The sequence below is a fragment of the Cryptomeria japonica genome, chromosome 3 (genome assembly GCF_030272615.1).
Source record: "Cryptomeria japonica chromosome 3, Sugi_1.0, whole genome shotgun sequence".
NCBI classification, from domain to species: domain Eukaryota; kingdom Viridiplantae; phylum Streptophyta; class Pinopsida; order Cupressales; family Cupressaceae; genus Cryptomeria; species Cryptomeria japonica.
Window position 1 is genome coordinate 187,767,763 of NC_081407.1, and position 27,024 is coordinate 187,794,786.

The following is a 27,024-nucleotide window of genomic DNA, read 5'->3' on the forward strand; positions in this document are numbered from 1 at the left end:
TTATCAAATTGCCTAAATGCTACAACATCACACTGTAAGTTCTATTTTGCAATAGCATTACCCACAATAGCTAACATATTTAGACAATCTATACACAATATAGAGCATATTCCAACACATCCCTAACTATGGCAGTGACTCAACTCCAATCAGCTATTTCCTAATTATAGCAGCATGGACCTAAGATTTTCTAGTGGCTACTGCTACAACAGTTCAAACCAAAGATATATCTACCTTACTCACATGCCCACAACAAACATCTAACCACCTATTAATGATCTCTTCAAGATCATCCAACAAATAACTCTAATACCATGATAATAAATTTGGAACAACTAAAACTCTCACTACACAATTTTATTCATTACGTAATACATATAAATAGTTAAAATGTCTTTGACCATATCCTGGAAATATACTATAGATCTACTCATTGAGATGACAAAAATAGAAGACGCTTGACAACAAACTAGAAGACACTTGAAAGCAAATTGGAGAAGACTACCACATGTGCTGCTGGATATTGACATGTACATTGAATAATTATGATTTGGTTATGAATTGTATTCTCCAAGAGAATATGGGAACACACTATATTTTATAATTATTATTGCTTTATTTTTAAAACAATTATTTAATATTACTCGAGTTTGGGGTATGATGCATATTCTAATTTTATATATGGGTATACTATTTGGTTTAATTATGGGTATTGTTGATACTGATTGTGCAATTTAATGTGTATATTGTTATTGACTGACTCAAAGTTTCTAAACTCAACAAATCAGTAATATATTTTTCCAATGTGACAAATTATATTGATCACAAAATTATGAAAATAGTTAATTGATCAAAATTAGTAGATTTCCACAATCCATGAGACTGTATGTATGTTGCTACTTGTGGATTTGATTGCACGAGTGTTTTTCGCATCAACTTTCTAGATCATAGTCACGATTATAAGAAAGCATAAGAAGAAAATGGTAGTTGTAGAGCTAAACAAATTAATTGATATTTGACAAACAAATTAAAACAATTTACATGTCCAGCAAAATAATATCTATCATAACAAATACTATTAATAAATACTTTTAATCACATTTACAAAATGTAAATAAAAAACATAAGAAACAAATTAAATTACTCACAAGCAGCTCAATAAATATTAGATATATACTCCATCACATTCAACAAAAGAATTTTAGCAAAACACTCCTTTCATAGAATTTATATGTAAAGTACTAACATCAAAAGATAGACAAACTATTTTGAAGAAGTCAATAGAAGTTTGAACCTAAGTTGGATTGTGCAACCTATAACTAAATGTTTATTAAGTTCCAAATTTCGATACTCCACTTATTCACATTCCATTTGCATGGTGACATTCACCATAACCATGGCATTCATGGAAGATTTTAGTCAGAATTACAAACCAAATAAATAAAGAAAAGTGCATAGACATATATGCCTCTTATATTTCTCGGGGAATATATTTAGTCAAATATACATATGTAGAAAAGCATTGGAAGGTTGGCCCTTTATATTTCTGGCAATATAGGCTGCACAGCCAGTTCTCTAAATAATTGCTCGTCATAAATGGTCTGAAAGCCAAGGACAACGTTTATCCAATGTGAATGGGGGGGAAGCTGTACTACAAAAGGTTTGGTCCTGTAATCGTATGTCTTAATGAACTGCCGGTTCAGAGGTATTAAGAAACTACTGTGGTGACATTTACGTATGATGCAGAACACTTAACAAGGCAGGTGCCAAGCTGGCCATTGGACTTCTCAACCGAGGGTCTTTATTGCAGAAGGGTAGTTGTAAGACTTCTCTGTAGATTTTTTATCAAGATACGTACACTAACAAACTGTTTAAATACACACACAATGTCATTCGCAGCCTTTGCAAATACAATATTATTTTTATTGTTTTGTTTTCTTCGATTAGGGTTGATCTTCGTGCCTCTCTTTCTTAGAGTCTAGAATTTGCTATAGTGGATTCTGTCTATACAAAATAAAAGAAAATTGCAGGAGTGCTGAATGTTTTGTCTACTAGAGGATGTCGTTACAGTAGTTTATTCTCATTTTATAACTAATATAGAACAAGGAGGAAGAAAATAATTAAAGATGATCAATTGATTGCATATTTTAAGTTTTTGAATGGGATATAGAGATTGTAATGGATAAACCATGTGTGATTTTTTATCGTCAGTCACATGCCGGTGGCCACGTCATCTGTGGGTTTATTTATTGACCTACCAATGCAACCAGATTAATTATAGGTAATGAGAAAGTTATGTAGATTGCACGGAATGGGTAGAGCTCCTTGCTGTCCCAAAGATGCAGATCTTAATCGTGGGGCATGGACTGCTGAAGAGGATTCCATTCTAGCTAAATACATCTCAATTCATGGCGATGGTGGATGGAAATATGTTCCACAGAAAGCAGGTAAGTTAAAACATTTGCTCTCATTCCTCATCTATTCAATAGAATTTCAGATATATGTTTTCAATTTAAGTAACTGTAGGTCTCTTAACTGCCTAGATGTTGGATGATTTAATCTCCAGACTAGGTCTAGCCACTGGTTTATTCAATATAATTTCAGATATATGGTTTAAACTCCAGCAAATGTAGGTCTCTTAATTGTTTCGATGGTGGGTAATTTGCTTTTCCAGGTCTGAAGCGGTGTGGGAAAAGCTGTAGATTACGCTGGTTGAACTACCTCTGTCCTGATATTAAGCGGGGAAACATTTCAGCAGATGAAGAGGAGCTCATTATCAGAATGCATAAACTGCTTGGCAACAGGTACTTTCATAATGTCTTGATTTGAATAGTTACAGAGTACGAATACTATCATGCATATTATAATTGTTACATTTTCCTTTGCTCTATGTAGATGGTCACTAATCGCAGGAAGACTGCCTGGTCGAACAGGCAACGAAATCAAGAATTACTGGAATAGTATATTGGTGAAAAAGCTGGAAAGCAAAGAGTACAGTCCACCCAAAACCAAAAAAATCTGTAGAACGCCGAAATCTCAGTCTGCTTGTACAGAGGATCACTGTGTATTACGAACTGTGGCAGTCAGGACTAGTGCGGTGAGAATACCAAACAACCCATACAAAGAGGGCGCCAACACTAATTCAGAACATCAAGAAAGCAAATTGCAGAGGGAGGTCTCAGAAATTGTTGACGACCCTTCAGAATCATGGTGCGAGTCTTTTGTTAATGAGCTGATCACGGGTAGCGACATTGAGATTGTCAATTATAGTTCAGCTCAAAATACAATGGAATCTGAAAGCCGTCCCGGGGAAATACTTGAGAAGCCTTGCCCCACATTTTTATCCAGAGTAGTCGACCGCCAGTTCTCAGACTGTCCGAATGACGTGAATACATGCAAGAGTACATTGTATTTGAACGAGATGAGTTTCCCTGACGACAACTTTCCATGCTTTCCGTACAATTTCTCGACAGGTTTGCTTATAAAAGAGTAAAAATCAATATATAGTAATGGAAAGAAACAAATATGTTTTCACCATACTACCTACCAGTAAAATAGACAGTGTTCCAAACTTTTTATTTTTTATTTTGTTTTGGTTGGACTTAAAGAACATCTTAACCATTGAATGCAAGGAACTAATCAAATGTTTGATGATATTGATACAGATGACAGGATAAATGAGTTACAATATTTAAAGATGTCGAGTCTATTCCAAGACTGCGAAGATTGTGTGGAAAGAAGAAGCTACTTTGATTGTATCTAGTTTTAATAGAAGATGCCCTCTTGGAATATATATTGTAGTTGTTTTTAGTTAGTCTTGGAGTAAAATCTTGGGTAGTCATAAAATTATGTGAGTGTGAAGATTGTGTGGAAAGAAGCGGCTACCTTGATTGTATCTAGTTTTAATAGAAGATGCCCTCTCGGAATAGTTTTATTGGTCTTAATTTTATTGACCTATCATATATTGTACTTGCTTTTAATTAGTCTTGGAGCAAAATCTTGAGTAGTACATTTTTGAATTTGAAGTTCATAAAATTATGTGAGTCAGCATAATAAAATTAAGTGGAAATTGTAAAAGAAGTGTTATGTATATTTTATAATATAACTTAAGGAGATTGCTTTTTAATAATTAAATTGGTATGGGTTTTTTCATAGAATAAATATATTAGTTAAGAATTCAAAAAATATTATAAAAGATTTTTAAATTGTTCTAACTAATATTTAAGTACATAAGATAAAGTTTCAAGGAGGTTTTTTACAAATTAAAAAAAATCCATGAAACTAATAAAATACAAAATCTTTAGTAAAAACATGTTGTAATGATGAATTGAAATCATAATGAAGGAACTAAGCAAACTGTGAAAATTGAGTAGAAGATAAAGTTTCATAATTTGTAATATTTTAGGTTTGATTTACACAAAAAGTTCATTTGACCAAATTCTTGCAACAATATTCTATTATCTAGGAATATGAATAAAAGAGAGGAAATTCATAAAAGGTGAATAATTTGCTCGACAAAAGATGCCAACCTCTAAGAAGACTCATGAGACCTCTCATTATTTAGAAGGGAGATCAAAATGAAGGAATCCATTTCACATATTATCTTCTTCCAAATCATCTCACATGATTTATTTAGAGCCATAAGTGATCTAGTCAAGGTTGGAGGGTCCATAATAGACTATCCAACCTTGCAACCAAACTCAACGAAAGCTCAATGAAAAATGAATGTGAAATAAAATCATGTTTTATTGATTATAAAAGAATGCTTACATTGCCATAGGGCCTCACATGTTAAATACATTTAGCCCATTGGCCCCACATGCTAGCGCACCAGCTACCATGGGCTTATTACAAAGAAAACACAAAAATAAATCTTCCAAATTTACTTCCCCTATTTGGTACTCCCTAGCTACGAATGCTACATGATGTCATTAATGTTTTTGTGATTGAACAACATGAGTCTAACATATTCTAGTACAAGTTCTACAAGCTCTGCTACTCACTGGGGTCTGACCTATTTCATTTTTGGGCCCGCATATCTCCACTATAAAAAAATGTTCTTGTAATGTTTTGGGATCATGCTATATATCTCATCTAATGTTTACATCCAAGATTTTAGGTGGTGATGTTTTGTTGTGGCATAGTTATGGGTTTGGTAATGAAGTACCCTATCTTCTAGCTTAGTGCAATATGAAGAATTTGGTCTAATTTCCTTCAAAATCATCGGCAATATATTATCTTTAGTGATCATGTCTATTCCTTGAGTTATGGAGAAAGTATTTTTGTGTTTTGGATAATATCTTCGATATGATAAGATCATTTTTTTTGCAATAGTGCGTAAGGGATTTGTGGGCTAACCTTTACTCCAGTTAAGGAAACTTCATGAAGACTTATTCGATATATATTCAGTTGTTTAATGATGATTAGAGTGTGATAATTTTAGATCATTCTTACATTTTGTACAGTGAATTTAAAAGATTATGTACAGTGAATGTGAAAGTGTTTATCTATAGTGAATGTACGAAAGTGATTATGCACCTCAGTGGAATTGTATCTCATGCATATGATAGATTCAATTATAACAGTTCATTTTTTATAATATTGGCTTTAAGACATTCTCTGCCAATGATTTGTTATACTTTGGATAGTGAGTCCATCCGATAGTGAGCCATTTTTTGTGCTTTGTAACTAGTTACATAATATTGAGAGCTAATCCTCTCCATGGTTTTTCCCATCTTGGGTTTTTCACATATAAATACTAGTGTCATGTGGTGTACCTTGTTTTTGCTCGTTGCTCTTTCATTTTTGCAATCTAGTTATGTTATGTGCATGGTAGTTTAAAAGTTTAAATAAATTCAAGGGAATACTGATTCACCCCCCCTCTCTATATTTCAGATGTTCAACAATTGGTATCAAAGAAAGGTCCTTTATAAGAGTCTAATAACTAGAAGGAGATCCTAAAAGTTGAACATCTGAAGAGTTGAACATATGGTGCCTAGGTCTACTTTAGATAAGGATAGATATCTAGATACAAATGGAGAACTTATGACCACTCTTGAAGACCTTGAGAATGAAAATAGAGACCTGAAAGAAAATGTTCAATTAGCAAATGAATGCATTAGAAAACTGAGAGAACAAATCAGAAAATTTAGAGAAAGGCATAAGGAAGTTAGTGAATAGCTCAAGTAAGAAAACAACACCATTGCAAATCTATGGACCAAGAGTGAAGAAGATGAAAGAATGAAGGAGTACTTAAACAATATCGTGAAATGCAAATTAGAGGAATGCAAGAAGTTTGAACAAGAAGTCACAACCCTGAAGTCAATTCTAGAAAAGTCAAAGAAACAAGAAGATAAACTTAAGACGAGTTTAGAGAAACTTGATCAGATATTATCTATGCAAAGATCTCTATAAAAAAAAGTGGTCTAGGATTTGAAACAGGTGCAATTTTGCAAAGCAAGATAGAAAGCAAAGAAGGATCATATCTGGCGAAAGAAGTTGAATCTAGTAAGTTTGCAAAAGATGACAAAGGTAAGTCACCGGTCAAACAATTGGTAAGTAAAAGAAATACTTCTTTTAATGGCTATTATTTTAATTGCAATAAATTAGGTCACAATACATTTTTTTGTAGAAATAGAATGAATTATAATGTTAGATCATTCTTTATTGGTGTTATATTTGTAATAATTATGATCATAAAGGTAGTAAATGCAAAAATCATGTTGTGATAGATCAAAATAAAAATAATAATTTTAGAGGTCGATGCTATATATGCAAGATGTTTGGACATAAGGCTAACCAGTGCGGGTGAAGATAAGGTTAGGGAAATCATAAATGTTACAATTGCAACAAACCTAGACACATTGCAAGACATTGCAAAAGAGGAGAAGCTAAGATAAATAGACTAGTAAAGAAAATCAATAAGGAAGACGTAAAAGAAGAGATGAAGAATATTTGGGGGAATAAAGAAGTTGAGGTTGCACCCAGCTTCAGTGCAAATATTTGCTCTGGCAATTAAGAGTTAGAGGCTTTGCCCCCGGGGGATAAAATCAAAATAATATCTTTCACTTGCTAAAGAGCGCAAGACTATAATAACAACATGTTGAGAGGTGTGTTGATGGAAACTCCTATAAAAAGAACTACACTACGGAAAAATGTGGAGGTTCAGAAGGTCTCTCTGGACTTAGATAGAATGAATATTTGAAGTAAAGCTATACTTTATCTCTAATTACATTTATTGCATGCAAGTGGGTCAAAAAAGGTTAAAAGGAGAACTCGCTAGGTCATTTCTCACTCGAAGCAAAAGAAATTTCAAGGAGAAAAAAAGTGAAACAAGGGTTAGGGTTTCTTGATGAAGTGTAAAAAGGTATTTTTCTTGTAAATTTATTGATTTTAGCATTTTTCACCTCCTACTATCATTGATGTTACTGTTGGCAATTTGGAGGAATTGATTTGTGTTGCACTTATGTTTTTTCATTGATGTCAACACTAGTTGTTTTGTTGTCTAGTGGTTTTCGATAGAATGGTTGGATCATGATATTGACCTGGAGAACATCTCTAGTATTCTTTGATTTGGTCTAGCTTGTAGTATTGGCTTGGATTGGTTATTCATGTGTTCTTGATGTGTATTGCATTTAGTTGGTTCGGTATTTGGTGATCTGGATGCCATCATTTGTTCTAGTAAGCCTCTTGGTCAACGATAAGGGTTTTACCGGCAGCACTTTGATGAAGATCTTTTGATGAATCCGATAAGTGGTGTTGGTGTGGTTTCTAAAAGGTTATCAAGATGCTAATGGCTATCTTGTTTGTGTTCCAGTTGATTGATGGTGTTTCATTTGGCTTATGCCAACCTATTTTGGGTTTGGTGTTATTCTGCTAGGTTATGGACCGGTTTGTGTAACCTGTTGGTTGATGCTCCCGATGCATCACTGGTTGGATTTATTATTTGAATTATTTTGTTTTGGTCATAGGCTAACTTGGTTTATCATTGGTTTGCGATATTATGTAATGGGTCTATTGTATTATCTTTTAGGTGGTCGACCTAATTGTTTAGGTACCAGGTTGGTATGACTTTGATGTATTAAGATCTCTTTGTAGATCATGGGTTTATGGGATATATGATTATTTATGTGTGAATAATGTTGTAATCATGTGCAGAGGTTTTGGTCGATCATAGGTGATTGAATTAGGTTTGTGAAAGAGGTTTAAGGCCTCTGCTATTGAGCTTAACCAAAACTGTACGTAGTCATAGGAGATGCCACACTTGCAGTTCAATCTTCATTCTTGATTGTAGTCTGATGTTTTCTATAGTCAGTGACGCTCCTTTTGTGATGAGTAGTACACTCTAGGTAGTGTGCCTTCCTGCATGTGCAGGCCCCTTATTGTAATATTTATTCATCTGATCAGTGGATAGATATTGTGGGTACTGAATCCCACCGTGGTTTTTCCTCCTTGAGGTTTTCCACATATAAATCTATGGTGTTATGGTGTTTATCTATGTGGTTGCATTATAACTTATTGTTATCTTCTTTTATGTTTACCGATTACTGATTTATTGTGTTAATGAGGTCAAAATTCATCTTAGCAGTAGAACGCTGATTCACCCCCCGCCCCCCCCCCCCCCCTCAATGTTCTTGGATTCCAACAATTGGTATCAGAGCTTGATACCTCGGAGTAAGTCTAATAGCCCGAGGAACATCTTGTATCCAGAATCTATGGAGATAAGTTTGAGGAAGGAACTTCAAGTTGCACTTGAAGGCTACGATGTTGAAAGGTTGAGGAACATGAAGTTGCAAGGTGAGTTGAGATCTGGGAAGGAATTCCTTTTTACTCTGTAGGAGAGGTTGTCATCTGCCCAAGCTAAAGGGAAGGAACTTTGTGATCAATTGTAAAATCAGGATGATGGAGAGAAAAATACCCTTAAGGAACTTTATCAGAGGTAGAATTAGGAGATTGAAGATTGGAAGAAGAATGAAGAAAATAGTGCTATATCTCTAAAGGATAGATCTGAGGAATGCATTAGGTTGGCATATGAGAATGATGTGTTGAGAATTGAATTGGTACAATCACAAAACAATGAGCATGAGTTGGAGAGAATGATGATATTCCTAAGAGGAGATCTGGATTGTGTAAATGAGTACAAAGATAAGTTCAAGGTTAGTTTTGCTAAGCTTGATGAATTATTGAAGGACCAAAGAGACATTGGAGACACTAGAGATCTTGGATTTGAGCATGGAGAAAGCTCCAGTACTACAAATCACGATGACACATCCAGTCAGAAGGTTAACCAGAATCAGAGATCACCGGTAAGGCAACCCAATGCACATAAATTTAATGGTAGATGCTTTAATTGTAATAAGTTTGGTCATAGAGAAAGTCAATGTAGAAATAGAGAAAATTAGAATAATAATGCAATTCCTGGTCGATGTTCAAATTGTAAAAAGTATGGTCATAGGACAAAAGATTGTAGAATGAATGTGAGATGTCATGCATGTGGAAATTCTGGACATATGGCTAATCAATGTAGGTCAAGGAATGGTCAAGGACTTAATAAGGAAATTCAGAAGAATAATGTCACTTGTTATGCATGCAACAAACTAGGACATATTACTAAATTTTTTAGAAGCAAAAACCTATTTGCAGGAAGTGATAAATCTAATGAGAAGGGAAAGAAAAAGGTGGATCAGATCCGACAGGCTCATGCTAAACAGTGGCTAATGAAGTCTGAGGATCAACCGACAGAATCAAATGCCCCTGATGTTCATTCAGCTGAAGCATATACCTCGATTACTCAATCGATAGAGTAGAGTGTTCCTCCACTGGCAGGAAACACATCTGGTATCTAAGGCATTCACCTTAGGGGAGGCAAATTGATGACAGATCTTGCATTGCTATTAGTAGTGGTCTGAAAGCCTATTTCAGACTTTGGAGAAGTCAGTTTGAAGGTTAACATGCGAAGATTTGTTGGATCTTGGATCTTTCATCTTAGATCTGGTTTAGTTTACTAGTAAGCTAGTTTACGAGTTATGGTTTGTTCATACATCTATAGTTAAGTACTTCAGAATCTTTGGTAGTGAATTGGAAAGTTTGATCATAAATGTGATGAAGGGATATTTCTTGGTTATTCGAATGAAAGTGAAGCATATAGTTGTTATAACAAGAGATTGTAGGGAATTGTGGAGAGCGCTAATGTCAAGGTGGATGAGCAATACAAAGGTCAAATAAGAACTTATGAGAGAGAATCGAAAGTGGAGATGATCATAACTGAACTGGTAGCACCTATACTAGAACAAAATGTTGAACCAGCTACTCCAACAGTATCAAAAAATTCAATAGTGACTAAAGATGAGAGCAAGGAAATAGAAAGTTAGAAGAATCCTCGGTATGTAAGGTTAAATCATTAAGAAGTTCGGATCATTGGAGACAAGAACAAAGGAGTAATGATAAGAAGAAGGTTGGCAACTAATGAGGTATGTTTAATTTCTCAAGTTGAACCGACATCAGTCATTGAAGCTTGTAAAGATGAATGTTGGATGAAAGATATGGAAGAGGAATTAGATTAGATTGAAAAGAACAACACATGGACTTTAGTTCCCTAGCCTAAAAATAAGAATGTTATTGGAACTAAATGAGTTTTTAGGAAAAAAATGAATGAGGATGGACAATTTGTAAGGAATAAGGCTAGATTGGCATGTAAAGGATATTCTTAGAAGGAAGGAATTGATTATGATGAGACTTTTGCTCCAGTAGCTAGGATTGAAGCTGTGAGATTATTTCTTGCTTATGTTGCCCATAAGAAATACAAGGTTTATCAGATGGATGTTAAATGTGCATTTTTGAGTTGAGATCATGAAGAGGCAGTTTATATTGAGAAACTTGATGGTTTTTCACTTTCAGATGATAAAAATATGGTTTGCTAGTTAAGGAAAGCATTATATGGATTGAAAGAAGCCCCTAGAGATTGGTATGCCAGATTGGATAAATATATTTTGAAGATTGGTTTCACTAAAGATTACTTAGAATGATAAAGGTATTTTCATCTATCAAACTAAGTATGCTAGAGAGTTGTTGAATAAATTTGGTATGGGAAATTCTAAATAGGTTGGTACGCCTATGGTTACAAGTGAGAAATTGACAAAGAAAGATGAATCAACTCTGGTAAATTCTATAAGGTACAAAACTATGATTGGAGGTTTGTTATATTTGACTCAGACTAGACCAGATATAATGAATGCTATTTGTATTGTATCAAGATATCAGAGTGATCCTAGAGAGAATCATGAGTGTGCAGTGAAAAAGATTTTTAAGGTATTTGCAAGGAACAATTGAGTATGGTTTGTGGTATCCTAAAGATGGTGACTTTAAACTATGTGCATATACAGATGTTGATTGGGCTGGAGATGTTGATGACCGAAAGACCACATCTGGTGGAGCTTTCTTTCTTGGAAAGAAACTTGTTTCATGGATCAACAAGAAGCAATCATGCACTTCTTTATCTATTAATGAATCTGAGTATGTTTCGACTCCTACTAACTGTACACAAGTTTTATGGATGAAGCAAAATTTGAAGGATATAAGGTTTTATTGTAATGAACCGGTAGTTATTCACTATGATAACTCTACTGCTATTGATATATCAAGGAATTTGGTATTTCATTATAAGACTAAGAACATTTCTATCAAGTATAATTTTATGAAGGAGAAGGTGGAAGCAAATGAAGTGAGACTAGTTTATGTGAACACTAAAGAACAGATTGCAAATATCTTTACTAAACCTTTTCCTAAGGAATCATTTGAGTACTTCAGAGACAGATTGGGAGTTTCTGCCTATTTGATAGAGACTTGAGTGATGTTGATTAGCATCAGCCCGGTATGCATTTATCAGTGCTATCATTCATTCCAGATTGATGTGTTGATTATACTACTTGGGGGGAGTAGTCAGCTATGTGGTTCAGAGGTTTTATGATTTTTCTTTGATATTTATGTCATATTTATGGCATTGATGTCAAAGGGAGAGAGATATATGTGAAAAACAAATCTTTACTGTGATATCATTCTCAGGGGAAGTTTGGTTTTTGGTTCAGAACTTCATTGTCATATCATCTTGGAGAGTTTTTTGGATGTCTTGCATTGTGGGAGACTTGTTTGGTATTTTCTTGGAACTTATTATGTGTTGCACTAATGCTTTGTCATTGATGTGAACACTAGCTATTTTGTTGTCTACCAGCTTCCAATAGAATGGCTGGCTTATGGTATTGATCTAGATACCATCTCTGATATTGTCCAATTTGGTATGGCTTATGGTATTGGCTTGGATTGGTTATTCATGTGTTCCTGATGTGTATCACATTCAGTTGGTTCAGTATTTGATGATCTGGATGCTATCATTTGTTCTAGTAAACCTTTTGGTCACTGATAAGGGTTTTATTGATAATGCTTTGATGAAGATATTTTGATCAATCTAATAAGTGGTGTTGGTGTGGCTTATAAAAGGTTATCAGGATGTTGCTAGTTATCTTGTTTGTGTTCTAGTTAATCAATGGTGTTTCATTTGTCTTATGGCGACCTATTTTGGGTCTAGTGTTATTCTGCTAGGTTATGGACCGGTTTGTGTAGCGTGTTGGTTGATTCTCCTAAAGTGTCACCAGTTGGATTTATTGTTTGGATTATGTTGTTTCGGTCTTAGGATGACTTGGTTTATCATTGGTTTGTGGGATTATGTAAAAAATCTATTGTATTATCTTTTCTGTGGTCGGCCTAATCGTTTAGGTCACGGGTTGGTATAAAAATGATGTAAGATCTCTTTGTAGATTGTGGGTTTATGGGATATAGGATTATTTGTGTGCAAATAATGTTGTAATCATATGTAGATATTTTGGGTGATCATAGGTGATCTAATTGGTTTTGTGAAAGAGGTTTGATGCCTCATCTATTGAGCTTAATCAGAACTGTACTCAAGCATAGGAGATGCCACACTTGCATTTCAATCTTCATTTTGGATTGTAGTCCAATGTTTTCTGTAGTCAGTGAGGCTCCTTTTGTGATGAGCAGTGTGCTCTAGGCAGTGTGCCTTCCTGCATGTGCAGGCCCCTTATTGTAATATTTATTCATTTGATCAATGGATACATATTATGGGTACTCAATCCCACAGTGGTTTTTCCTCCTTGAGATTTTCCACATATAAATCTGTGGTGTTATGGTTTTTATCTATGTGGTTGCATTATTACTTATTGTTATCATCTTTTATGTTTACTGGTTACTAAGTTATTGTGTTAATAAGGTTAAAATTCATCTTACCGATAGAACACTGATTCAGCCCCCCCTCTTAGTGTTCTTGGATTCCAATAGTTACTACTCAAGAATGACCAAGTTTCAAGAAATACCCAAACAAATTACTTGAAAATGATTCAACGGGTGCACTTTCTAGTATTCCCTTTAGATTTTTGTTGATTGAGTACATTAGGGCTTATATCTATGTAAATCTGCAAGAATATGACCATGGGAAATTGCAAAAATTGTGAATTAATGAGATGATTGGAGACAAATTGAAAATAAAGCAGAATATCAAACTCTAGTTGACAAAAGGCTAAATGCATGGAACCTTTTCCCCAATTTTTTTCTTGATGACAAATGAGTTTGGATGGTGAAGAGTCATTTTCATGATGAATTCATATGGATTGAAGAATCACTTCAGACTACCAAGGATGTGATGAGGGTCGTAACTAGATTAAGTGATTTAGGTGCTATTCTAGTACCAAAGGCTACAAAGAACAATGTTGTTGAAGATTTGAACAAAGCAACTTTTAATAGATGTCCTCTGAAGGTTCATATTATTACAAACCCTACTGTGTGGTATGCATTAATGATAGTTGGGAATCAAATTTACTACACCAATCGAGAAAACTCAATTTCAGCTACTGTAGTGAATATGGCTTATAAAATGGTGGAGAAAAATGTAGATTATGATTTGTGCAAGATTATAAAAGAAGAGTTTCTTGATAATCTAAAACAATACAAGGAGAAGAAGCATGCATTTAAATATGGAACCGTAGCAATGTGCATCCTATTTTACTTCTTGTAAGAGATTCCCAAAATTGGGAGTATTTTGGTTACAGGACATTCTGATGGCACATCATATTGCAAAATATTTAGAGAGGTTTTTTGCATACATTATGCAAGAGGAAGCATTCACTACATTCTTCTCTATTTTTCAACTTAAGATGGATAACAAGTAAAGGATTCCTAAATCCATTGTGCAGAAATACGAAGATGATATCACATTTGTAATTTTAATGGATAAGTGTATTATGGAAGCTGTTGTTCAAAGAACCAAGGGGATTGCGACATTGCGCTCTGAAGTGTCTAAGGAGATGTTAGAACAAATTGAAAAATCTCAAGAAACATATGAGATAGCTCAAGAGAAATCTATGAAGATCCACATAGAACAAACCCAAAAGGAAAGAAAGAAAATTATGTAAAAAATTGTTAAAGAATTCATTAAAGAAGCTGGAATTACTGAAGACGAAATTAAAAAAGTCAAGAGGTCCAATAGAATAACTGCCTCTCCTGGTACCCTTGTTAAAGAAAAAGTATCTCTAAGTGAAGTGAAAGAAAAAATAGCTAAGAGGAAGAAGGAGATCCCCACATCTTCTTTGTCCAAGCCAGGAAATATAAGAGAAGTCAAAAGGAAAATTATTGATGCCAAATCTGAGCAAGAAGAATCTAAAGAAGAATGATTTCAAATTCAAGTCAGACAAAGCAAAGGTAAGCATATAGTTAAATGGATCCCATGGACACAAAATATTTGTATAATTTAATAGCATTTAAAGGAGGATCAAAAGAAGTAAGCGACATGTATACTAATGATAATGATAAGGACAAGGAAACAATCATTAAAGCTTTAATCCAATGCCATATTAGATTAAATGTTGTCTTAGAAGATTTGAAAAATGATATTCCACAAGACCTTTGGGAAGTTTTAAATGAAATTAGCAATGAGACAATTGAAGAAGATAGTTTAATCAGGAATTATACCTTCGAAGTTTTTGGGAATACTCTCTTTGGGGAGAATAAAGCCTCTCTTGAACAAGTGTGTAAGACTAAGTTGTGAACCAAGCACAAGCTAGATGCCCTTATGGAAAACTGGGAAGAAACATTAAATTCAAAGGTAGAAGCTATAGGATTTGTTAAAGGCATAGCTAGAAAACTTGGCATGCTACCAACTAATAGTCCTAATTCTATCTCAGGAGCTCTAGAAATTATGTCTACTGAAGTTATCACTGACAGTATTGTCATTGAAAACATAGTTTCTAAAAATATTTCTGACAATACTATCACTGATACCATTATTCCTAATATTACTGCAATAGAAGAAAAACCCTACAGTAAATGCACCTAATGTTGTTGATGTCCCCTTGGACAATTCAAAGGAGGAGGACAAAATGGAAGAAAAGAAAATAGAAGAAAATGCATTATCTAAGGAATGCGCCTCACTGGCTGACATCACTAAAAGGGTGGAAGCCAGTACTAGCTCCGACACATTGGATGACTCATTAAAGAACTTGCTTGTTGCACCATTATATTTCCAACCCATTACTTCTTCTAGGTTACTTGTTGACATCAATAAGATTGACTCTTTCTAGAAATTTCAGATTAGAAAAGCCATTTAGGCTTCAGCTGAGCTAGATCTATTTGAGGAATTAAAAAAAAAGAATAGGGTAATTGAGGAGACAATAACTGCACTACAAAGTGCCATCCTAGATAGTTCTATTGATCCATCAGCCTCCAGTTTGAATAAATATAAAGAAATATTAAAAGACTTGAATAACTACTCCATAGCTCTAGATATGAAATTAGTTTATGAGAAGGAAGATAGGAAAGAAAAACTATTATTGGATCTAAAACTCAAATGTGCAATTGCACATAGAAATTTGTGTCAACTCATTGCTCGTGGTCAAGCATGTCTCTCTGCTAGAAATGTAGCTTACCTTTATAGTTTGTGTAGACACCCGAAAATGTCTCATTAACCACAAACTAATTATTCGTCCTAATTAATTAAGTAATTCTTTAATTGTTTAGTTAAGTTAATTATTCCTCTAAACTAACTCAATCATCACATTCAACATTTCTAATTATCGAATTTCTTTTATTTAATTAATTTTTTAGTTAACCCTATCTCAAATATTAATTAAATATTATTTATTTAATTAATCACAATTTATTCCTTAGTAAAATAATATTTATCATTTAATTAGTCTCATTTCTAATGTTTAAATAATTTCATTTAAATTATTTAAATTATTAATTAACTTATTCCCCAAATTCGAATTTCAAATAATTACATCTAATTTTATTTCTCTCAAATTCACAATTCCCCAAATGTGGATTTGAATTAATTTCATCTAATTTCAAATCATCAAATTAACATTTCACCAAATCTGTATTTCAATAAATTTCAGCTAATCTCATGTGCATTTTAGCATTCGAAAACATAAATTCAAATCCAAATGAGAATGAGATTGAATTTCAAATTCAAAGTCCTATAACACATGTTGAAAATCATAACTGATTGGTCAAATCAGTTAACTAATCAGTTTATTAGTTAACTCAATTAACTCTTCAATCTTGCTTTCTCACTCTAACTAACCTTTTCTGACTAATCAATCAAACCAGTCATCTCCTCAATCAACTCAGTCAACTGGCTAATCTATTCAGTTCACTATCCAATCTATTTAGTTGACTACTCAATCAATCTGAGTTAACAAATGAATCAAATGAGTTAACAAATCAATCAACTCTGTTATCTAATCAATCTAAATCAGTTCACTCCCAATCTGAGTTCAAAATCCCTCCCCATCTCTTTTGAAAATCTATATAAAAAATATTAATATTTCAAATCAAGCTAGTATCACAGTCTTCAAAATAATTGTCTATCTTATGCAGGAGTTTTAGTGCAACATCTAAGAGCCACCTTCATGCATAATTCAGAGAAGAACAATAGAAGCCACGATGTAGATTAGGGAGTTTTATATAGTTTATTCATTAAATTCTTGCATCTAATTTCTATTGGTTTATGTTTGAGTTTTCTTAATTAGTTAAGGATTTCATGATTCGTTCGTATTTCCTAATTATCTCATAAGACTTTTAAACGTGAAACAAGTGGTGAACCTAATGTGAACCTAACTTTTTGATGACTATTTCTCGTAATTTGTAGGTCCTATATGGAACACAAAATTGCAATTGTTCATTTTGATGCACAATTGCCATTAGATTAGTTTACAATTGTTATTATAGTAATTCACAATTGTATGAACTGATGTGCATTTGTAGGGAAGGATCAAAATTTCAATTTTACTTGTCGCTTCTGCTATTCATTCATTTGCGATGCAAACCCATAAATTTATTTCAATTCTGGGAAATTTGTTTTTTATGTATGAAATGTATCTAACATCATGGCAGGAAAAGTAACCTTCAAAATTTTAGGTTCCAGAAAAAAAAAAAGAACACATGAGGCAAAGAAGAGCCCATCAATAGTGGATAAAAGCAAAAAAGAGATTTCAAGATCTTGAAGAAAAAACTGCCTTATCCTGATATTATCACATTGTGAACAAGTATCTAAATAGATTCAACATATTTGACGACATAGAGATCATGGGAAACCTTATAATGGATTCAGTTCATGTCAGAATTGACTAACCTTTCTTCTGTCTTTTATTTCTATTTTCTAATTCGCATTTGTGCGAAGGAAAATTCGCACTTGTTTAGAGATTACCTCACAATTGTATGCACAAAAATTCACACTTGTGTTGATTTTAGTTTGCATTTGTTCATAGGATAGTTCACATTTGTCAGGATCAACAAAGCATTACTATTATGTATTCTTTGCATTCTCTATGACAAGTGTTTTGTTCCCACAGATAGAGAATTCATATTTGTAACCAAAAGAAAAATTAGGCTTGTGAGCCCCCAATGTGCTAACAATTCTCATGGTTTCTTGCAGGGATAGCTGGACATAGTTTAGCTAATCTTTCTTTTGGTTCTCTTAAAAAGAACAACAGAAATTCCATCACTGCTATATCAGTTAAAATGAACACCATGTCTTTTTGGAGCAACATCTCCAAGTAGCATAGATAATTTTGCGATGAAGGCTTAAAAATAACTTTTTCTTTCTGTGTTTTCAAGGTGATAGGCATATGTTTTCCCCTTAACTGGGTGACCAAAATGCCAAACCCACCTTTTTCATGCTTTTTGTCAATTCTGCATTAGGATAAAACCTTTAGAAGGACTACCTCCCAAGTAGCCCATAAGGCCAAGTGAGAGGGAACAACCTAAGTGGTAACGACTAATGCAAAGTATTCTAAACCACTATAAATAAATGTGTTTGCAATGAAAATTGTACTTAGCGGGTGATACATGTTGTCATAACGATATTATGCCTCCCTCGGTGCCTATATGGTATGATAAAAAATATAGAGCGTAATCTCTACAGACTGGGAGACCTCCTTAATGGAGCATAACACACTGCTGATTATGACCACTTGAATGAAAGCCTGATTAAATACCTTAGGATCTAGAGGCCAAACCGAATCAGTAACCAAACACTTATACTATCACAGTGCAAGGGTGGGGAAGAATCAACCCCCAAGACACCCACCATATATCTCCCAGGATAACGAGCTAATTGAGGAGCGATCCTCTTTAGTTTAATTTCTGGACGAGGGCAAAAAAATGGGCACACCTTAGGGTGTGACACGGCTATTTGAGCTAATGGAGTATCAAGATGTGGGTTGTGGTAATATTCATGACCTTTTGACCATAAGATAGTCTTCTTGATGTGTTATCGAATGACCAAAATTTTATCGAAAACAAAATAAGGTTTTGAAAAAGATCTCAACATCTACAAGGGTTTGAAAAAAATCCTTTAAACAATACTCTCTTTTGGTTATGTCAAGTTTTTTTCCTTTTCTTTTCTACCGTGTCTTTGCTACATGACCAAACATTACAAAGTGGAATACCAATCAAGTTTTGTCAAAAACATCAACAAGAATCTCAAAGCTCAAAGAAAACTCCAATTATCAACATCAACATCAAAATCAAAATCAAATATTGCAACATTAAACAAATGGAGAAAATTATATTTTCAGTGATCTTAGGTCCTAGGCATTTAGTCCATACATGGTCTCTTTAGTTTCCTCATGTTACACAAAGTCCTTGCACAAGTCCTCACTTCATGTAGAAATAGCTTCAATCTTTGTCAAAGATTGCATCCATTTAATCATTGCATTATCATCATCTAAGTCCATCTTAGGATCCACCTTGGTCTTGCATATCACAATAGGGTACATTAGATTCTACGTCTACCATCTTAGTTTCAAAGTCAACCCTTGCATAGTTTGCATTTTGGTTCATCACTCAATAGAAGTCTTAAGAGCATATCCTTTGCATGGGTCTAAAAGGAGATGACGAATTTCCATTAGAAAAACCCAATCTTGGGCCAGACAATGATCAATTAGAAATAATTGATGGTTTCGATAATCTTTCTTGGGAAATAAGAATTGATCTTCCCCAATATGAGGAAGTTGAAGATGTCATAGATAATGAAATTCAAAAATTTGTCCGCCTTGATGCAAAACTAGAAAAAGAAATAAAGGAACAAAGAGAACAAGAAGAATTTCGATAATTTATCGAAAAACTTATGACAGATAGTCCAATTCATCATTAGAAACCTTAGTAGAGTGTCATCATTCATAGATTGTATACATAGATAGTCCATCACTACATAAGTCTTGCATCCATCTTAATCTACCATTTGTATTTTAGTGAGTCACAACTTGAGTCAAGATCACTTTAAAGATACATTGATGCCATTAACAAGATCACAAAAAGCAAAGATGGATCCAAATAACGACCCTTTCATCAATCCCACTTGGAATATGGATTTATCAGCAAATCAACAATCACAAGGTAGAAGACCTGCAATGTTACCAACAAACACCAACAGGATTCCTTCCATAGATGAAATTCAACATAATCTTACATAAGAGTAATTGGAGGCGGCCCAACAAGATCCAGCGCTTCTCATGGTTATGAATGTGCTCATCCATAATGATAGAGATTGATATCTCGCACTTTTAGTTAAAAATGGGGCCAAGTTGCCTCTAGGTGTTGACGTTGCTGCAATATTGCCACCAAGGGTAACAACCACTTCAACTCAATCAGTAGTTGCATCTTCAAGAACTAGTCTCACATCTCAAACCACACCAAGTGTTATAATGTCAACCGTGTTGAATACTTCAGCCCAAGCTACAACAACTATGGCTCAAAACACTATTTCTGCAAGTACATCCCAACCTATAGTATCAGTTGCCATTGGATCCACATATAGTGGTCAAAATGTGAACCAAAGGTCAACAAGAATGAATAGCTCAAGTCATCCAAGTGTCAACACACAATTTGCAAATTTCACACCACTTGGCGGAATCCAAGGCATGCAATTATATGGTCAGTCAACATTTCAAGAAGCTTCAAGGTACTTAGAAACTATTCCGTTTATGGGAAATACTTATAGGGTTAATACACCCTTGACCCAAATAAAGATATTGGCTCATCAAATAGAGAATCTCCAAAAGCAGATGACCAACATGCAAATAGTTAATGACAAGAAGAGATATACTATGGAGGATCTTCATCCTTATCCTTTGATAGGACTTTGTACATGCCACCCTTTCTACCATATTTTAAGACTCCAAGATTCGACAAGTATAGAGGGAAAGGTGATCCTTGGGATCATGTCAGAGAATTCTTCATAGCATGTATAGAAGTGGCCAATGAAGACACATACTTGATGTGCCTATTTCCTAAAAGTCTTGGAGGGACTGCATTAGAATGGTTTTCACATCTACCACCTAAGATTGTTTCATGGGGTGAGCTAGATGAGCTATTCATCACAAACTTTTCATTCAATATAGACAATATAGTTACCCTAATGGATTTATATGCAACTAGACAAAAGGAAGGTGAAGCATTTGCTAGATTCTTACAAAGATGGAGAGCTCTATATTGCAAATGTCTCAATCACATTCCTAAAGTTGAGCAAGTAGACATTTTTACTAACAACCTTGCTCCTCAACTTAAATATCCATTGCAAATGCAATGTATAGACACTTTCAAGGAAATCACAGAAAAGGGCATAAAATGTGAGAAAGGTTTGTTAGAACAAGGAATATTGAAACATCACAAGGATAGTGGACCAACCCTAAATGCAAGCAATGAAAAGATAAAGTTTTGGTCTAAAAACAAAAATGTTACAAATGATGGGGTTGTGGATGCCTATGTTGTTAATAAAGCTCAACAAATGGTATCAATTTAAGGACCAGTTGATTCTTTCAATAGGAATCAAACTCAAAACAACAATGCAAATGCCAATACGGCTCAGTCAAGCAATCCAAGACCCCCAAGGATCAATGCACCAAAAAGAAATTTCAACTGTTGGGGGAACCAATTGAGTCAACCCTCAAGAAGTTGCTACAAAACAATACCATAACTTTGCCAAAGGCTCAACCTTATGAACCTGGTCCATTCAATCCTACTTGGTAGAATGACAATGATTTTTGTGAATACTATCGTTCCAAAGGCCACAAAACAACAAGTTGTTACAAACTCAAGAACTTGATACAAGTGTGTAGGGGAAAAAAGCGAGACTAGGTCAATGTACCCTAATCCTACCTTTTGACACACATTGCGGAATACGAAAGAGCCTAGAGATATCGCACAATTGGCTACTTCTTTTGGTGAAAGAGAGAGCCACAGGATATCTATTAGGATTTCTATTCCCTTGTTGAAATTGAAAGCTAAAATGATACAAGTTCAAACCCTAACCTCAAAATGTAAGTATGAACTAGTAACTAGTTTGCAGAATTGAGATTAAACAAAGAACAGCTGTAAATGTAAGGAAAAAATAAGAATGCAGATATGTACCCAGAGTCGAAATCGGACTGAAAATGTTTGGGACGGGGGCGCGGGCGCCACTGTCCTGAAAACTGCACCGGAAACCACTGTTTTGCACCCTGAAACACTGTCTGGAAACTGTCGGAAAGCTGTCTGTCCGGAGGACCAGGGCGTCCAGCGCCTCTGTCCTAGGGACCAGGGCGCCCAGCTCCCCTATCCTAGCAGGACCAGGGCGCCCAGCGCCCCTGTCCCGGTCTTCTGAGCTGCAATTGCACACAGAGTTCTGTCTCAATCTCCTCTTTCCGGATCTGTGTCCTGCGGCGTCGTCCGAATCCCGAAACCTGCAATAATATCTGAAAAGGGGGAAGGGTGGCTATATAGGGTTTTGCCTTAGTCAAAACCCTGCTTTGGTGATTTCCACCTCCACGAATAGCCAAGTTGTTTTGTAAAATGTATTGTGTGTGCAGACCTAGTGTGTGTGCAAGGTCCAAAATGCAAGAAAGCAAACTAGAGCAACCTAGAAAGTAAACCCTAATTGCTTGTAAATGATAATGCAAATGCTCTAAATCAAGATGCAATGTGATCTAAAGCATAAATAAATGATATATCAAAGCTTATGTAAGGACATGAAAACAATATGAAATCATACCCAACCCTCAAGGGAGGAGTACAAGCCAATCTTCAGTCGGTAATCTCCTATTGTTCTTCAATGTCTTCCAAGCCCTAATTGGATGAATGAATGAATTTGATAGATGCTTGATAGAATGATGTTGAGTGTTGTTGAAGTCTTCAAAGATCTGCTCTTTCGCTGCATATGAAGATCCTGAAAACAAAAATCGGATCCTTTCAAATGAGGAAAGAGAGCTTTTATGTATGAAACCCTAGGTCGTAACTTCATATTTTGGCCGACCTAGAGATTGAATATCCCACCAATTTCTTGGGGTTAAGCTTTATTTTATGATTGGATCGCGCTCCCAAAATTTCGGGAAAAATGTCCGGGACCATGTTGCACGGGCGCCATGGTCCCGACAACTTTTCACCAAATTTTCAGGGCCGTCGGATATGATAATTTTAGAGAGAATCCCGAAGTTACAGGTGATTTCGAGATGTTTAGACCCCGAAACCAAGCCCCCAAGTTCGAAATAGGACTTAATTAGGATTTTTTGATTAAGTGATGTATTGGAGGAATAAAATGCGAAGGGCGCGCTTTAGTGAAAGGGCCCTACTTTATGATGTAGAGAATGATGAAATAAGACTTTAGACCTAATTAATTTGATTAATTAAGTGCTTAAGGAGAAATGCAATGTAGAATGCAAAATGCGCTAAGGTGGGTGCTAAACTAGGTGTGAAATTGTACCACCCTAGCGAGTGCATACAATTTATGACGCTACATTTAGCCCCCACTTTAGTGGTCATATGAGTACTACGTGCATATGCAAGCTAAAGTACAGAAAAGTAAACATTATTTGAAAAAGGATATATCCATAAGTCGTCGGACGAAGCCCCCAGCGGTATCTGCAGTACATAGTTAGGAACCGCACCCTACAAAACAAACATTAGATCACAAAAATAACCTAATGCTTACTAGGGAAAGTGATGAAATCTGTGTGTAGCTATATGCCCCCCCTGTTTCGACTTGGTTATTTAGGGAGGTGAAACAGGGTAGCATGTTTACTTGCGACAAATTGTGTAATAGAGTGTTGATGAGGGGTGTTCACTAAATAGGCTTCATCAGAGCACTTTTTGGAACATCCCGAGGGTAGGAGAAGGAAAATACGATTCCAACGCAACAAACGGCTCGAAAATCGCATCTCCCAAACCCAAGTTATGATAAAATGAATGATAGGGGAAAAATTAGGGTTTCGAGAAGTAAGAATAAGGAAACGAGAGTATATACTTCGAAAGTGACACTTGTATCCGTCACTTTGTCAACTTCAGGATACTATTCAGTGCAGCGGAGCCCACCTAGCCATCACCATGCCTTCACGACGACCGGAGCGTCCCACGAGGATCGAGATCCTGCGCCAGGCCGTGATCGACGACGAGCCACTGGACGAGGTGAGTTGACTGAACGTTTGACTTTTGATTTCTCGCATGTTTGACTTTTCCGTGATCGAATGCGGACCCTGAACGCCGACCGGGGCCCACCTAGGGCGCCCTAGTCCCTGAGGGGTGCCCTGGTCCCCCCAGGGCGCCATGGTCCCTGACAGGGGCGCCATGGTCCCTGCAGGGCGCCATGGTCCCTGACAGGGCGCCATGGTCCCCTCAGGGCGCCATGGTCCCTGACAGGGCGCCATGGTCCCCAATCAGGGCCTGGTGAGGGGTTACAAGGCAAGCATTCAATGTTCAACAGTTTGCATTTGCGATTTCGATGATTGAGTACTGATTTTGGTCATGTTTTCATTTTGCAGGGTCTCCCGTACATGAGAGAGCACACAGCGGGACACATTCTTCGCACTTTGTGAGACCAGATTCCACGGCTGACTCCGTCAGAGAGAGACACCTTATCGATAGTAGGATTATGGTACATGATTCTTATGCTGGCCATTCGATTTCATCCTGCGATGCTGATGGCACTGATGGAGAGATGGGATCCTGACACCTGTACCTTTCACCTTCCGGTAGGAGAGCTGACGGTCACACTCGAGGATGTGTACCGTATACTGCGTCTTCCTATCAGAGGAGCGACAGTCACATATGTGACTGATCGGGTAGCAGAGGATCATCAGAGGGAGCAGATGTACTGCATAGGGAGAGTCATGCCGAGCGAGACGAGAGGTCGTATCATGGTCAGCTGGCTCTTACATCCTACAGGAGAGATACCACTTCTGAGACGCCTCATGATAGCCATCATAGCACTAGCCGTCTGCCCTAATGGGCGAGGGACACACATGCATGGGGGCCTCACATGGTGTATCAGAGGGATGGAGAGACATAGGAGAGTTTATGCATGGGGTCAAAGTATGCTTGCACATCTCTATCACGACCTTGAGGAGTATGTATTCGGATAGGGTTGTAGTTTGATGACATGCACACTTCTGCAGGTGTGGATTTTAGAGCACTTCACATGCACCAGGCCCGTCGGCTATCCACTGAGTATAGCGAGCGAGCGACCTAGGGTGTTTGCTTATCCACTAACCAGCGAGTGGAGATTTGGGGATTTGTTGTATTGGAGAGTGACTATTGATAGACTGATAGCCGAGGTGATAGTGTGGAGACCTTACCTACGGATGCACAGATGGGATGGTATGGAGAGACAGTTAGCATGTCTATAGAGGAACCGCCTACTGCAAGGACGATATGCACACATCATAGTCCCTTTCTACTTTGATCGAGTACGGAGGCAGTTCGGACTAGAGCAGTGTGTTCCAGCCGATGTGCCCATCTATACTCGACACTCACGGGTCCTTCCCAGACCTAGAGCAGTAGCGAGACCGACGGTGGATGATATCGAGACGACAGACTTGGAGGGATCAGATCAGGATGTAGTCACTGACTATTCTGCAGAGCCTGGAGCACAGCGTAGATATGTTTCATGGTTCATGAGATCATATCCAGGTCCTATCTTTCCACCAGATCATCCGACAGGCTATCCGGGCCCATGGAGACATGGAGACCGAGACGAGGACGAGGGATCCAGGTCAGAGGAGCCAGATGAGGGAGAGGGTCATGAGGAGGCGGGAGATCCTGATCCACCTACATGTGATCAGCCCAGTGACGAGGAGGAGGAGGATGCAGATAGAGAGGAGGACGAGGAGGATGCAGGTGATGATGCGGATGAGGATGAGGATGATGAGGAGGACGAGGAGGAGGATGATAGAGATGATGAGGAGGAGTCGGATGCAGCTCCCCACCATTCAGGAGACGATACCATAGCTCTGGATCCACCTTTTATTCCCCAACAGGGGGAACAAGAGGCGATACGGAGACCTGTCACCAGTACCGTCTAGCCTACACCCATCGTGAATAGAATATTCGAGCGAGGGGAGCCTAGTGGTTCCCAGTCACAGATGCTACCATATCATGATCCCTACTGGCGCGAGGGAGATCCAGGTATAGTAGGTTTATATTGATTGATTAATGCTTTGATGATATAGAATGGTACCAACAAAGATCTATTCTACTGCCACAGCTAATGTGCAGGAATGGCGTTCCTTGATTCAGCAGGCAATGACAGATATCTCCATGATAGCACAGATCCCTAGTTCCTCACAGATTGCCTACAGGCCTCAAGGGAACGTGGGTCGGCATGAGGATTTGTTTTTCCCATTCCGATTACAGGTAGACATATGGAGGGAGAGAGAGAGAATCCTATCAGAGGATCTCCGTCAGGCGCGGTAGAGAGAGGGAGTCCTATCGGAGGATCTCCATCAGGCGCGGCAGAGAGAGAGACTCCTATCAGAGGATCTCCATCAGGCGGGGCAGAGAGAAAGAGTCCTATCAGAGGACCTCCAGCAGGTGCGGCGAGATCTAGTAGCGGCCCAGACCGAGGCTACCACCTATCGTGCGATCCTCATGGATAGGGATCGTAGGAGTTCCTCTCGGAGTCACTCACGATCTGTATCGCGCTACACACCCATGGGTCCACCTCCACGGTCAGATCAAGAGGGAGCATCCAGTCGACACTCTCCAGCCACTAGCCCTAGGGATAGGAGATGATTGTATGATGTAAGAGAGAGGTCACATTTTGGATATATAGTGACCTATGTTTGTACACGATCCACACATATATATGTATATATACATGCTTCTCGTTCAGTCTCAAATGTGTTATCTTTAATGCCTAAAACAATGTATATTTTGTTTTGATTAAATCTAATACATTTGGTAAATGTACATGTATGTTCAGGATTTAATTTCTATGTGATTGATTTCTCAATGCTCCATGATTAAATTGATACATGTGTGACTTAATTAAAATATTTAATCAAGTACAACATTGATGATAAGGAAGAAATATGCATTAAGTCTAAGAATCATATAACTAATGTGATTTAATTTTGAACTTAAACACAACATGATACGATTCTACTTAACACACATAAAGACACTGTATAATATGCTAGCATTATGAAAATG

At 36.6% G+C, this 27,024-nt stretch overlaps 1 protein-coding gene across 1 annotated transcript; it reads left to right on the forward strand.

Annotated features, from left to right (window-relative positions):
- Nucleotides 1-1,905: 1,905 nt before the first annotated feature.
- On the forward strand, nucleotides 1,906-3,975 carry LOC131037357 (transcription factor MYB123). The gene is made up of 4 exons (XM_057969471.2): nucleotides 1,906-2,447; nucleotides 2,675-2,804; nucleotides 2,896-3,473; nucleotides 3,666-3,975. Exons 1-4 carry the CDS (start codon nucleotides 2,285-2,287, stop codon nucleotides 3,761-3,763), a joined length of 969 nt encoding a protein of 322 aa, XP_057825454.2. The 5' UTR covers nucleotides 1,906-2,284; the 3' UTR covers nucleotides 3,764-3,975.
- The last annotated feature ends 23,049 nt before the right edge of the window (nucleotides 3,976-27,024 follow it).

What these genes read in the sequence shown, in the direction of transcription:
- LOC131037357 (XM_057969471.2), top strand. Translation starts at nt 2,285, where the DNA reads ATGAGAAAGTTATGTAGATTGCACGGAATGGGTAGAGCTCCTTGCTGT. An exon ending in ATATGTTCCACAGAAAGCAG is followed by an intron (nt 2,448 to 2,674) that starts GTAAGTTAAAAC and finishes TTGCTTTTCCAG; the next exon opens with GTCTGAAGCGGTGTGGGAAA. An exon ending in TCCGTACAATTTCTCGACAG is followed by an intron (nt 3,474 to 3,665) that starts GTTTGCTTATAA and finishes ATATTGATACAG; the next exon opens with ATGACAGGATAAATGAGTTA.